The following is a 10,140-nucleotide window of genomic DNA, read 5'->3' on the forward strand; positions in this document are numbered from 1 at the left end:
ACTGGTGTCACCATCAGATGTGACATACACACACGTGATCAGGGTCCAAGAAGAAAAAGTTTTTATTCTGCGTATTCTCCAGCTTATATACTCTTAACAAATAATGATCTTAAGTCATTAACTACATCACCATAACGTATTATATTAATTGGCGGAAAGCAATTAGCGTCAATATAATTGGCAAAAGTTTTACAGAAATTTAATGAGGCATGTATACACATTTACTTATGCACGTAGTCTAGTTTACAAAAATTTTCATGTATCTTTTCTAATCTGTTCCCATGCTGACGGCCTTGTCTTCTTCCTTGCTATGGATACATTTGAAAATCATCAATTGTTATTTCTTCTACTAACTCAGCTTTGCTTGCAGGCCAGCTCTCAAGCCCCTCCATACTGGTAATAATGTAAAGGGAAGCCAAGTTCATGTATGGGTCTCAGTAAGAAACACCCCAGTATTATATTTGTCAGCAATGTGGCATGGTCTTGCTACACTACTCCTCACCATTTTCCTTTTTAACTGGATTTTCAGTACACAGTGGGCAAGTCTGGCAGCAAAATTATCACTACCTGTTAGCAAACTGGTAAATGAATAGTTGGCTGAAACTGGAAAATACTATTTTAGGGAGATTTGTAGTTTCATCACAGTTATGATCGCTTAGAGATGTATTAATCAAATATCTACCCGTGCAGTGAAAGAACTTGGAAAGACTGGTAACAAATATGTGAAGTACTAAATGCATACATCACGTTCGGCAGACCAGAGGTACCAAACTTCGAAAAAGTAGGCTTACATCATCAAGGCGCCAGGACCTAACACAGAAGACAAGGACCACACACATCTTGTGTGGCGGAAGGGACAAGGAGCCCCAAGCCCGACAGCTCCAGGAAAGCGTTTTATGTGTATATTCACCCACATCAATGGCGTGGTGCAGCACTTCCCGAAAAACACTTTTATTTCTTTAATTACAGGATGTGATATACGTAATTTCTCCATTTTAATCACAAACCGCGCAGCTCAGGACGAACAGAGGGTTGCCGCGCGCTCGCTCTGGGCAGCAGCATCATAAACCCGGCGGCCACAACGCTGGTTTATGCACGGTTATCCCGTACGTTCGGACTCCCCCCGCTTTTCCCTCTCTCCTTTTCTCGCAAGCCGCGGCCGAGAGGCGCCGGGCCCCACCCTGCGCCGCGCCCTCCGGCAAAGCGGCAGCACCACAGCCACCCTGCGGCGGGTCCCTCGCTGAGGGGGGCGGGCCGCCACAGCTCGCAGCCAATCACCGGCACGTCTTGGGAAGACAAGCGGCGGCTGCATCCAATGCCTGCCCGGCGGCTGCGCGCGGCGCGGCCCCGCCGGCGGAGGAGCGTTGGGGATTCCGGCCCGCCTGGCGCGGCAGGGCGGGGCAGGGGAAGCGGCGGACACGGAGCACCAATAGGCGTGCGGAGAAGAGTGACAGGCAGGCAGCTCGCCCAATGGGAGGGCGGCGGCCGTTAAAGGGCCGGCGGCCCGGAGGGGAGCGCCGGGCGCAGGTGAGTCGCGCGCGCGGCCCCCGGGGACCGGGCGGGGCGGGCGGCCGTGCCTGCCCAGGGATGGGGCGGCCGCTCCCCCCGCGGCGAGGGGGCAGCCCTCGCCGCCCTCGGGGGGTACAGAGATGGGGCTTCGCCGCCCTCGGCCCCTGGGGGTGATGAGGCGATTGCCCGCCGTCTTATCTCCCCACGGGGAGGTCCCGTTCCTATTTTTCTTTCTCACGGGAGAGTCGCAGGGCTCCGCCGGCCGGAGAGGCCCTGGCTTGCGGCAGGGCCCACGGGTCCATCTGCTCCGCGGGCCTCGGGCTGTGCTGCTCCGCCGTGCCCTCGCCTCCCTTTGTTGCCGCCCTGCTTTCCCTGCAGCGCTCCGGGTGGGACCGCGCCGAGCCCGGAGCCGCGGCCGAGCCCGCCCTGACGCCTCCCGGGGCGCTTCCCGCGCAGGGACCAGGCCTCCTGTTCCCCTGCGTGGCCGTGGCTCGTCCCAGGGAGGGGGAGCTCCGGCCTGATAAGTCTGTGCCTTCAGTTAGCTGAATTCTCAGCTGCTTCCCATCTTCCGCGCTTTCTCCCTGCTTCGTTGAATTATCCTTTTAGGTGCTGTTGGTTCCCTTCTGTGCCTGCTTTTTCGTTTGTGTAAACCGCGGGCTTCTTGCAGGACTGATGTGGTGTGCAGCGCCCAGATCCTCCTGTAGTAAAAACCTTTGTACAAAAGCATAAGTTGTTCCAAGCCAGTGTAGCAATCTCTTAGGAATCACAGAAAAGTTTTCTAGATAGTCTTAGGCAGAAGATACTCAAGACCCTAATTTTGTTTAAGAAAACTTAGAGATAGTAGGTTCTTGTAATTTGAATGTTTTTTTTTTCTTCAAGCATAGGCCCTAAAAGTTTTTTTTTTTTTTTTTTTTAATCAATACATCATCTTTTGTAAAAAGTAGTGATTTCTGTAAAATTCAAGTTTGATGCTAGCAGCAGTCTTCCACTCCTGGTGAATGCATGGATCTTTTTGTTTGCCTCATTGTTCGTTTGGTGAATTTGCTATTTTTGTGGGATTTTTTTGTTGGTCCAACGTGGTCAGACAACAAAGTGTGAACAAAAGAGACAGAAAAGATAGAGGCAGGATGAGGGTGCTTCTGTCTTTAACTATACCAAAGGTACTCAGTGTATGTATATGCTGTCTATTTATGGAGTTTCCAGCTTAGTTTTACAGTACTTGTTTCTTTTCAACCCCAAGAGTTTGTATTTCTTTGGTGCAGTGATGAGAGCCTTCTTGATCACAGGTTGCTTTTGGCCTGACAGGCCCAAAGTCAAAGCTCCATGTTGCCATCTTTTCTGGAAGACCTTGAAGTCTTTATGATGTTATCAGAATTGGGATTTTTTAGCCAGCACTTCATGTTTCTATCCAAACCGTCAAATTATGCATTTTTCATTGAAGTTCTCCCCAGCTACTTGTGCACCTCCTCAGTGGCAGAGCATGGGAAACTGAAAAGTCCTTGGTTTAAAGTAAGCACTGCTTAACCACAACCAACACATTGGTGTGTTGCCAGCATTATTGGCACACTAGTCCAAAACACAGTGTTGTCCCAGCTACTAGGATGAGCATTAATGCTCTCCCAGCTGCTGAGGTTTGGAATATTAGTGTTTTCTTTTTCCTGTAGCTATCTAGAAGGTGTACAAATCCTAGTTTATTTACATTCCCATCTCTTAGGTACTTTGAGTATGTAACAACTCATTTTTCCTCATTAAAGAGAAATATCCTGGAGACCATCTGGCAATGGCTAAGAACTGAATATCTCAAACCTCAGCTTTTGTTAGATAATAATGCTTTTAGTTAATATATCAGATACACAAAGCCATCTTTGGGAGTAAATATACTGTTAAGACAATTCACTAACTCCATTTATATCAATTAGAAAGGAATTGTCCTTAACAAAGCAATGTGCTTTCAGAAAGGAAAGAGTTAAAGAGGCAGGATGTCCTTACCAGTTGGAGGTTGATAGTCATGAGTTTTAAAATATATATGTTTTGCTGATGTTTCACTGGGAAAGTCAGGGGCTTGTATCAGATGTGTTCTAGCAAAAGTTTATTTAAATAGCAAAAGTTTATTTAAAAGTCTAAAAGAAAACTTCACCTAGTAAAGGAATTGGATGCCAGTAGTTTCCAAGTTAGTATTGTAGTTCTTAAAGGTCATGTCCTTAGCTTATGGCATAAAATCCAAAACAGAATAGACATTTAACAAAGCATGGCTGGGGAGATCAGTCAGGTGATGCAGGGCAGTGGTGCAAGGAGCAGTGGGCTGGCCCACAGGGTCACTTAAAACATTTGCATGTTTTAACTCTCAGCCCTCTCTAGAGCTAAGGAGAAAGCTTACCTGTCAGCATTTTCCATGTTGATGTAGAATTGTATTTGGAAGATAATGAAAATGTGGAAGCCCAGTTTATTTTTTGTTTGTTTTTCTGTGTTGGCTATGAAAGAAAACACGGATGTGGAAAACTGCAAGTGAGCCACTTATTTACAGTCAATATTATATCAGAGTTGAAGAACAATGTCTAAACTACTAGACCTTATTCCCCAGGTGGGGAGTTGGAGTGCAGTGTGCTGACATGTGTGCTTTAATCAAGTTTAGGGAGAACAATAGGAGGAAAAATACTTAGTAATTTAAGAATCTTGTATAGGTGGGAGGGAGTTATTTAAGAATTAAGTCTTCTAGTTAGTAACAATTGAATCTATAATCTAGAAGCCATTTCCCTTCAGGTGGACCAGTTTCTCTACTGCATGAACAGTGAACAAGCAGCAGTTTGAAGCTGCCTGTAGTGTATAGTGAGTCCATGGCCAACTGGACTTAAAGCCTTTTAAACCTACCTGCAGTGGTAGGTAACATGGTACAAAAGTCTGTTCAAAATCCTAAATTGAACCTATTGCCAAGCAGTCTGTGAGCAAGAGCCATTTTTGATTCGTAGTCTTTTCTTCCAGGATTTGGTGGGTTGTTTTGTTGTTTTTTTGGTTTTTTTTTGGTAATATAATCTGTTAATAATGCAGTAATAATATTCATTACTGTGTTAATAGTCTCCTCACTCTCCACTTCTCTGCAGAGTTGCAACACAGTCTGTCAGGTGAATTAGGGGGGTTTGTGTTCTCCTCAGCATCAGGCACAGGACCAGCTGGTGCTGAGGGTAGAGCACTGGCTGAACTATAAAGCTGCCATGGCATCTGACAGGAGATGGTCAGCAGTGTGAGAAGGATGCAGGAGGGTTTTACCATGGGCATATAGTGACTTAAAGCTATTTCCTGTTAAAATGTCTCTAATGAATGACATTTGTTTTAGCTAGTAGTTATTTTGTGACATTCAACAGGACTGCTCCAGTTCTTTTATTTAAGATTATGTTAAGTTAGAAGAGCCTCAAAAATGTCAACTTTTTATATTAATTTACTTTTTTAAAAATGAAAATAGTTTATTTAAAATGTGTCTCAGAAATTTCAGTCCCCTAAACATTTCATGTTTTTGAAGTAATGATATAACAATTTCAGCTTCTTTTGTAAGTAGTTGAGCGTTCAAACTGAAATGCGTGTGTCAAATTTCAGTCTTCAGGAAATCCCGACTGACAAAACTCTTAAGAGCTGAAGGAAAATATCTGTAGTTTTGTAATGGAAATACCAAATCAACCTTAACAGTTTGTGACATGGATATATTAATATATCCATGGTTTTACGATTTATAGGAGATTAGAGGAAGCATCTATGACTACTTTGTATTGAAAGTTTAACAAAGTGGTTTTCCTTTATCAAATAAACAGTTAGTTCAAAATATGCATTCCTTAAATGATGACTTAGGAGTCAAGTTGTTACATGAAAATATATGGTGTATACCTTGGAGATTTATCTTGTTTGCTCTTTTTCTCTTAGGAAGCCTGACAAATAGAAAAATACAACAAAGTGAAGAGAAAATTTACTTCATGAGAACTGAGCTCTGCTTTCATTTGCTTTTAAATTTATTTGTATTAGCAGCTGATTAGTGTCAGATCATCTCTGTGGTCTGCTGTGGTGAAATTATTAGGTTAAGCCTGGAAAAAATGAAACAGTTAAAAAGAAAAAGAAAAAGCAATTTTAGTGTTCAGGAAACTCAAACTCTCCTTAAGGAAATCAGAAAAAGGAGGGAAGTACTCTTTTCGAAGCAACTTAATACAACGATTAATGAGATGAAACGGAAGGCTTGGGAGGAAATAGCAGAGTGTGTCAATGCTGTAGGTGAAGGAGAGCAGAGAACAGGGACAGAAGTGAAAAGGCGATACCTTGACTGGAGAGCACTCATGAAGAGAAAACGTCTGAATGCAAACATCAAAGTAGTAGGTGCTGGGTTTCACCTTCCTTCATCCAATTTAGATGACTCTCTCAATGAAGACATGGATGAGAAAATGGGATTTGCAATTGAATCTAGTTTTGAGTGGCAAAATATCACTGACTTCAGAGAAGCCGGAGGATCTTTAACAGAAATCAAAGTAGAAGAGGAAGAGGAAGACGCGCAGAATTTTGAAGTGAGTGACTGATACACATGAGCTATATGCAATATGGCCTTTGCTTTATTTCAGCATAAGGCTTTTTACTGTGTTTCTTCATGGCATCTGTTTCTGTTTTTTACTGAACGTGTGAATTAAACTGTAGAAATAAATATAATTTGGAGACATGGTATTCAAATCTAGCAACTTGGAATTGTCTGTAAGGTCTTGGATGTTGATTACTGATTTGAAATCCCTAAACTTTGAGTATGTCTTCGCACGTATATTTTCCATTTGTGTGTGTCACAGATAAGAATTAGTTGAGTCAATGCAAGGAAAATATGCTGTTGAAAGAAACTGGTCATTTTAGTATTCAGAGTGCCTCGATGGATGAACAGAGAAGTGCTCATCTTTAACAAATGAAAGTAAATGTTTCGTGCACATACAGAAAGAAATAGAATACAGAAAGAAGTATGATACTGCTTGTATTTCTTGAAATGAACCTACAGGAGATAAAAACATTACTTGAATTAGTCAGCCTTTCCGCTGTCAGAATTTTAGTGTGAATTTGGCAAGCAGTAGTAGATTCTATAGACAAGTTGATACTCCTAGTAGTACTGTGACCGTCTTGGGATAGGCAACCAGCTGGAGTACAGTCAAATGTTGGGATAGTTTTGCTGTTCCTCTTTAAACACATAGTTGTCTTTTCCAAAAGGGGTACTCAAACAATTTTTTTGGGGTATTTTATTGCTTTGGGTTTTTTGGGGGGAGATTTTTTGTTGAGTTGGTTTTCTTGAGTGAGGGGAATGGGGAAGTAAATCCTGTCTTAACTCCATTGATATGTGTGCTGGGAGAAAACCAGTGTAAGCTGTTAGATGGTAATGAGAACTGCTGTCAGTGCTGAAGGAACAGTGTATGTCTTCTCTAATGCTAGAGGACTGGCAGTGGCTCTCCTAGTCCTAAAATTTTTCTGAACACTTGCTTTCCTCAGTTTGCCTTTCTCGTGCAGCATACATATTGGGAGAGAATTTATCTCTTTTGTACTATGAATTTGTAAGGGCTGTGGTACTACACAACATGTTACAGTTTGAGCGGTCCTCACCACCTCATCATGTGCCACAAATAGCTTTATAGCAAATGTGATAATACAGAATGGTTAAACAAGACTTGCTTGTTGACCCACTTAATAGAGTTGGAAGAGTTAGGAGCATGTGAAAAATGTCAGTGTAAAATGTTTTTTAGGAATGGAATAGTCCCAAGTTATTGAAGGTTAGGCTAGCTTACATAACACACAGCCTATGGATCCATCTGCTCTGATAAATAATTAGTCATAACAAATGCCTGGTGGCTTACATAAATGTCACCCAGCTCTATGAAAGGTAAGAACAACATATGGTCTTCTAGATCCAGTTTTTTATCAGTTGTTCTGAATTATCTGTAGTAACTACTCTGCTGTATTTTCTGGATGTTTTTTTATGTTCACTGACAAGATTTTCCATTTTTCATTACCAGATATTAACTTGAAGTAAATCCTGTTTCTCTTCCTGTAATGATAAAAAAATCTTCTGATGTGGCATGGTTATTTTTCAACATATAAGTTAAACACTTCTAAATTGCTTTAAAGATGATGAAAAAAAATGCAGTATGTTCTTTTCAATCAAGTTGTACCTAACAAATTTGTTCTGGCATAAAGACTGGAATGTAATTCTTGTCTGTCGCATTCCTCTCTGCAGTTTCCTATTGAGGAAGAAGAAGAAATATTGTCATCAGTTCTACCAGATTCAAAAAAGGAAAATGACCTACCAGACTTCCCCCACATTGAAGAGTTTGGAAATCTGAGCTCTGCTCAAGCTAGGCTAGCCTATGAAGATTCTCACTTGCTTATAAATCTGGAGAAGCAAAAGGTGGAGCTGGAGAAGCAGCGACTGGACATCGAAGCCGAAAGGTTGCAAGTGGAGAAGGAGCGCCTGCAGATTGAGAAGGAGCGGTTACGCCATGTTGACTTGGAGCGTGAGCGCCTGCAGATTGAGAAGGAGCGACTTCAGATAGAGTGGGAGAAACTCAGGCTAGAGACTCTGCATGCTGAAAAACCTGCCCTGGAAAATGAGCTCACCCAAACTGAAAAGCCCGTCATGCAGCCTCTGGATCTAGAAACTGAAAAGTTAAAACTTGAAAAAGAACGTTTGCAGTTAGAGAAAGAGAGGCTGCAGTTCCTAAAGTTTGAGTCAGAGAAGCTGCAGATTGAGAAGGAGCGCTTGCAAGTGGAGAAGGAGCGCCTTCGAATTCAGAGAGAGGGTCATTTGCAGTGAACATCTCAGCTACGGTGTCAACGTTAGTGTTTTGATGTTTCTAAATTAGAAGTAGTTCTTTCCTGAAAGTGTCCTAGAGGCTTAACATTCTTCTGTTCAGAGTTGAATGTTGATGTTAAATTGAAATAAAAATGGTGCTTAATATGTCAGTGTGCCTACATAAATGATCTTATGTGTGAAATTGCTTTTCAGTGTATCAGAACTTCAGTGTTATGTTCTCTTGTCTTCAGTATTGTGCTGTATTAGTTCGGTGTCCTCCTCTCACAGGGGCCTTGAGAAGAGTCCAGGCTGAACCTTGTACTTTTTGTCACCATACTAACAGGAAGGAAGGATCAGAATAAATCAGCTTGCTGTGAGGACATGGTGCTGGCAATAGCCTATATGGTAAAGAAGTGTAATTTCAGCAGAACACAGGAATACAGAGTCATTATGAGAGCGATTCATTAAATTTTATTCCCTCCCCCCCTTTTTTTTCTACCCCCATAATTGGGAAAAACAGTTGAAGAGTTCTCTAGAAGTTAAAGTGCAAGTTAAATTCGTTGCAGTTGTGGTTACTGTTGTTCCACTTCAAGCAGTACTGTTGTACTGCTTGAAGTGAATGGGAGTGCAGAAGATTGGTTTGAGTTTTTATGGTGGTTTTTTTTTGGGTGACATATTCATATTGGGCAAAGTTACACATCAGCTATACATACTATGATCTGGCCTGTTGGTTTCACCTCACCATTAGTAATGCTGTATGGAGTAAAGCACCTGTGTTAGGATAGCACATGGATTTACTGATTGATCAGGCATGCTGTCTAATGAGTCTGTGATGATCCCCTGAAGGAAATTGCTAGACCTTGTTTGTTCTTGGAAGGCAGTAGCTGGTGATAGGAATCTCAGAAATGGAGACTGAGCACAGCCTAAGAACCTCTGAGCTTGAACACTTCTGCACTCATTGCTGGTTCTGCCTGACCAGTGCCAAAGTTACGTCTGCAGGGCAGCCAGAAGAGGCTTCTGTTGCTCTCTATGTAATGTGTTTTAATTAGACAAATAGAAATGGTCAGTGCTGAAGGCTGTTAGTATTTTTCATAGGCAATGTAGTCATATAACAACAACAACAACAACAAAAAAAAAAAAAGCCAAGGAAGGAAGCTTTCTATTATTTCATATATGTTTAAATCCCAACTGAGCCAGACTTCACTTTCTCATCTTTCTGCAAGTGAGTGTCTTGTTAACTCCATTGGAAATGTAGAACTGTGGGAATACTAAGTCTAAACATATGTTGAGTGACTTAGGTGAATTTGTGTGGAAGTAAATAATATTTATACCACTACAGGTTTACTTTTATTCTGCAAAGATTATTTTTTTATTACTGAAACAAGTGTGATTCTACAGTGGAAATAAATTTGACTACTACACTCCAAAATGGCTCTTGAGGCTTTCTTCACAGAGAAACTAGGCTACATCTGAAGAGAAACCTGGATACTGAACACTGCAGCACCCCAGAGTTGCTGGTGCCTGTATTCCCTGTGTAGTCAGTCAGAAAGATGAGGCACCTCAGAGCTCGACTTAAATCACCTGGGACTTACTTGAGAAAGGAAAAAGGGAGATACCAACCACTTGGGTAAAAATGCCCTGGGGAAAGTTTCCCTGAGTTTTTTCTTCCTAAATGTGGTGGCCTGACCTCAATGGGATGCCCGGTGCGCACCAGTATTGCTCCATCACTCTTCAGCTAGACAGGGGAGAGACAATATAACAAAAGGTTCATGGGTGGACATAAGAGCAGGGAGAGATCACTCAGCAATTACAGTCATGGGCAAAACTGGCTTGACTTGGGGAAA

General features: G+C 42.2%; 1 protein-coding gene across 2 annotated transcripts; it reads left to right on the plus strand.

Moving 5' to 3' along the window:
• Positions 1-1,440: 1,440 nt before the first annotated feature.
• Positions 1,441-9,725, plus strand: MSANTD4 (Myb/SANT DNA binding domain containing 4 with coiled-coils). Of its 2 annotated transcripts, XM_030957406.1 has the most exons (3): positions 1,441-1,527; positions 5,419-6,047; positions 7,742-9,725. In XM_030957406.1, exons 2-3 carry the CDS (start codon positions 5,586-5,588, stop codon positions 8,315-8,317), a joined length of 1,038 nt encoding a protein of 345 aa, XP_030813266.1. In that variant the 5' UTR covers positions 1,441-1,527; positions 5,419-5,585; the 3' UTR covers positions 8,318-9,725. The 2 variants fall into 2 exon arrangements, with proteins under 2 accessions (XP_030813266.1, XP_030813274.1); XM_030957414.1 differs by lacking the exon at positions 1,441-1,527 and having other exon boundaries at positions 2,466-6,047.
• The last annotated feature ends 415 nt before the right edge of the window (positions 9,726-10,140 follow it).

This window comes from Camarhynchus parvulus, chromosome 1 (genome assembly GCF_901933205.1).
Source record: "Camarhynchus parvulus chromosome 1, STF_HiC, whole genome shotgun sequence".
Lineage (NCBI taxonomy): Eukaryota > Metazoa > Chordata > Aves > Passeriformes > Thraupidae > Camarhynchus > Camarhynchus parvulus.

Excerpts from the sequence above, each read along its gene's own strand:
- MSANTD4 (XM_030957406.1), top strand. The coding sequence starts at position 5,586 with ATGAAACAGTTAAAAAGAAAAAGAAAAAGCAATTTTAGTGTTCAGGAA. Across the intron at positions 6,048-7,741 it reads AAGACGCGCAGAATTTTGAA|TTTCCTATTGAGGAAGAAGA; the intron begins GTGAGTGACTGA and ends TCCTCTCTGCAG.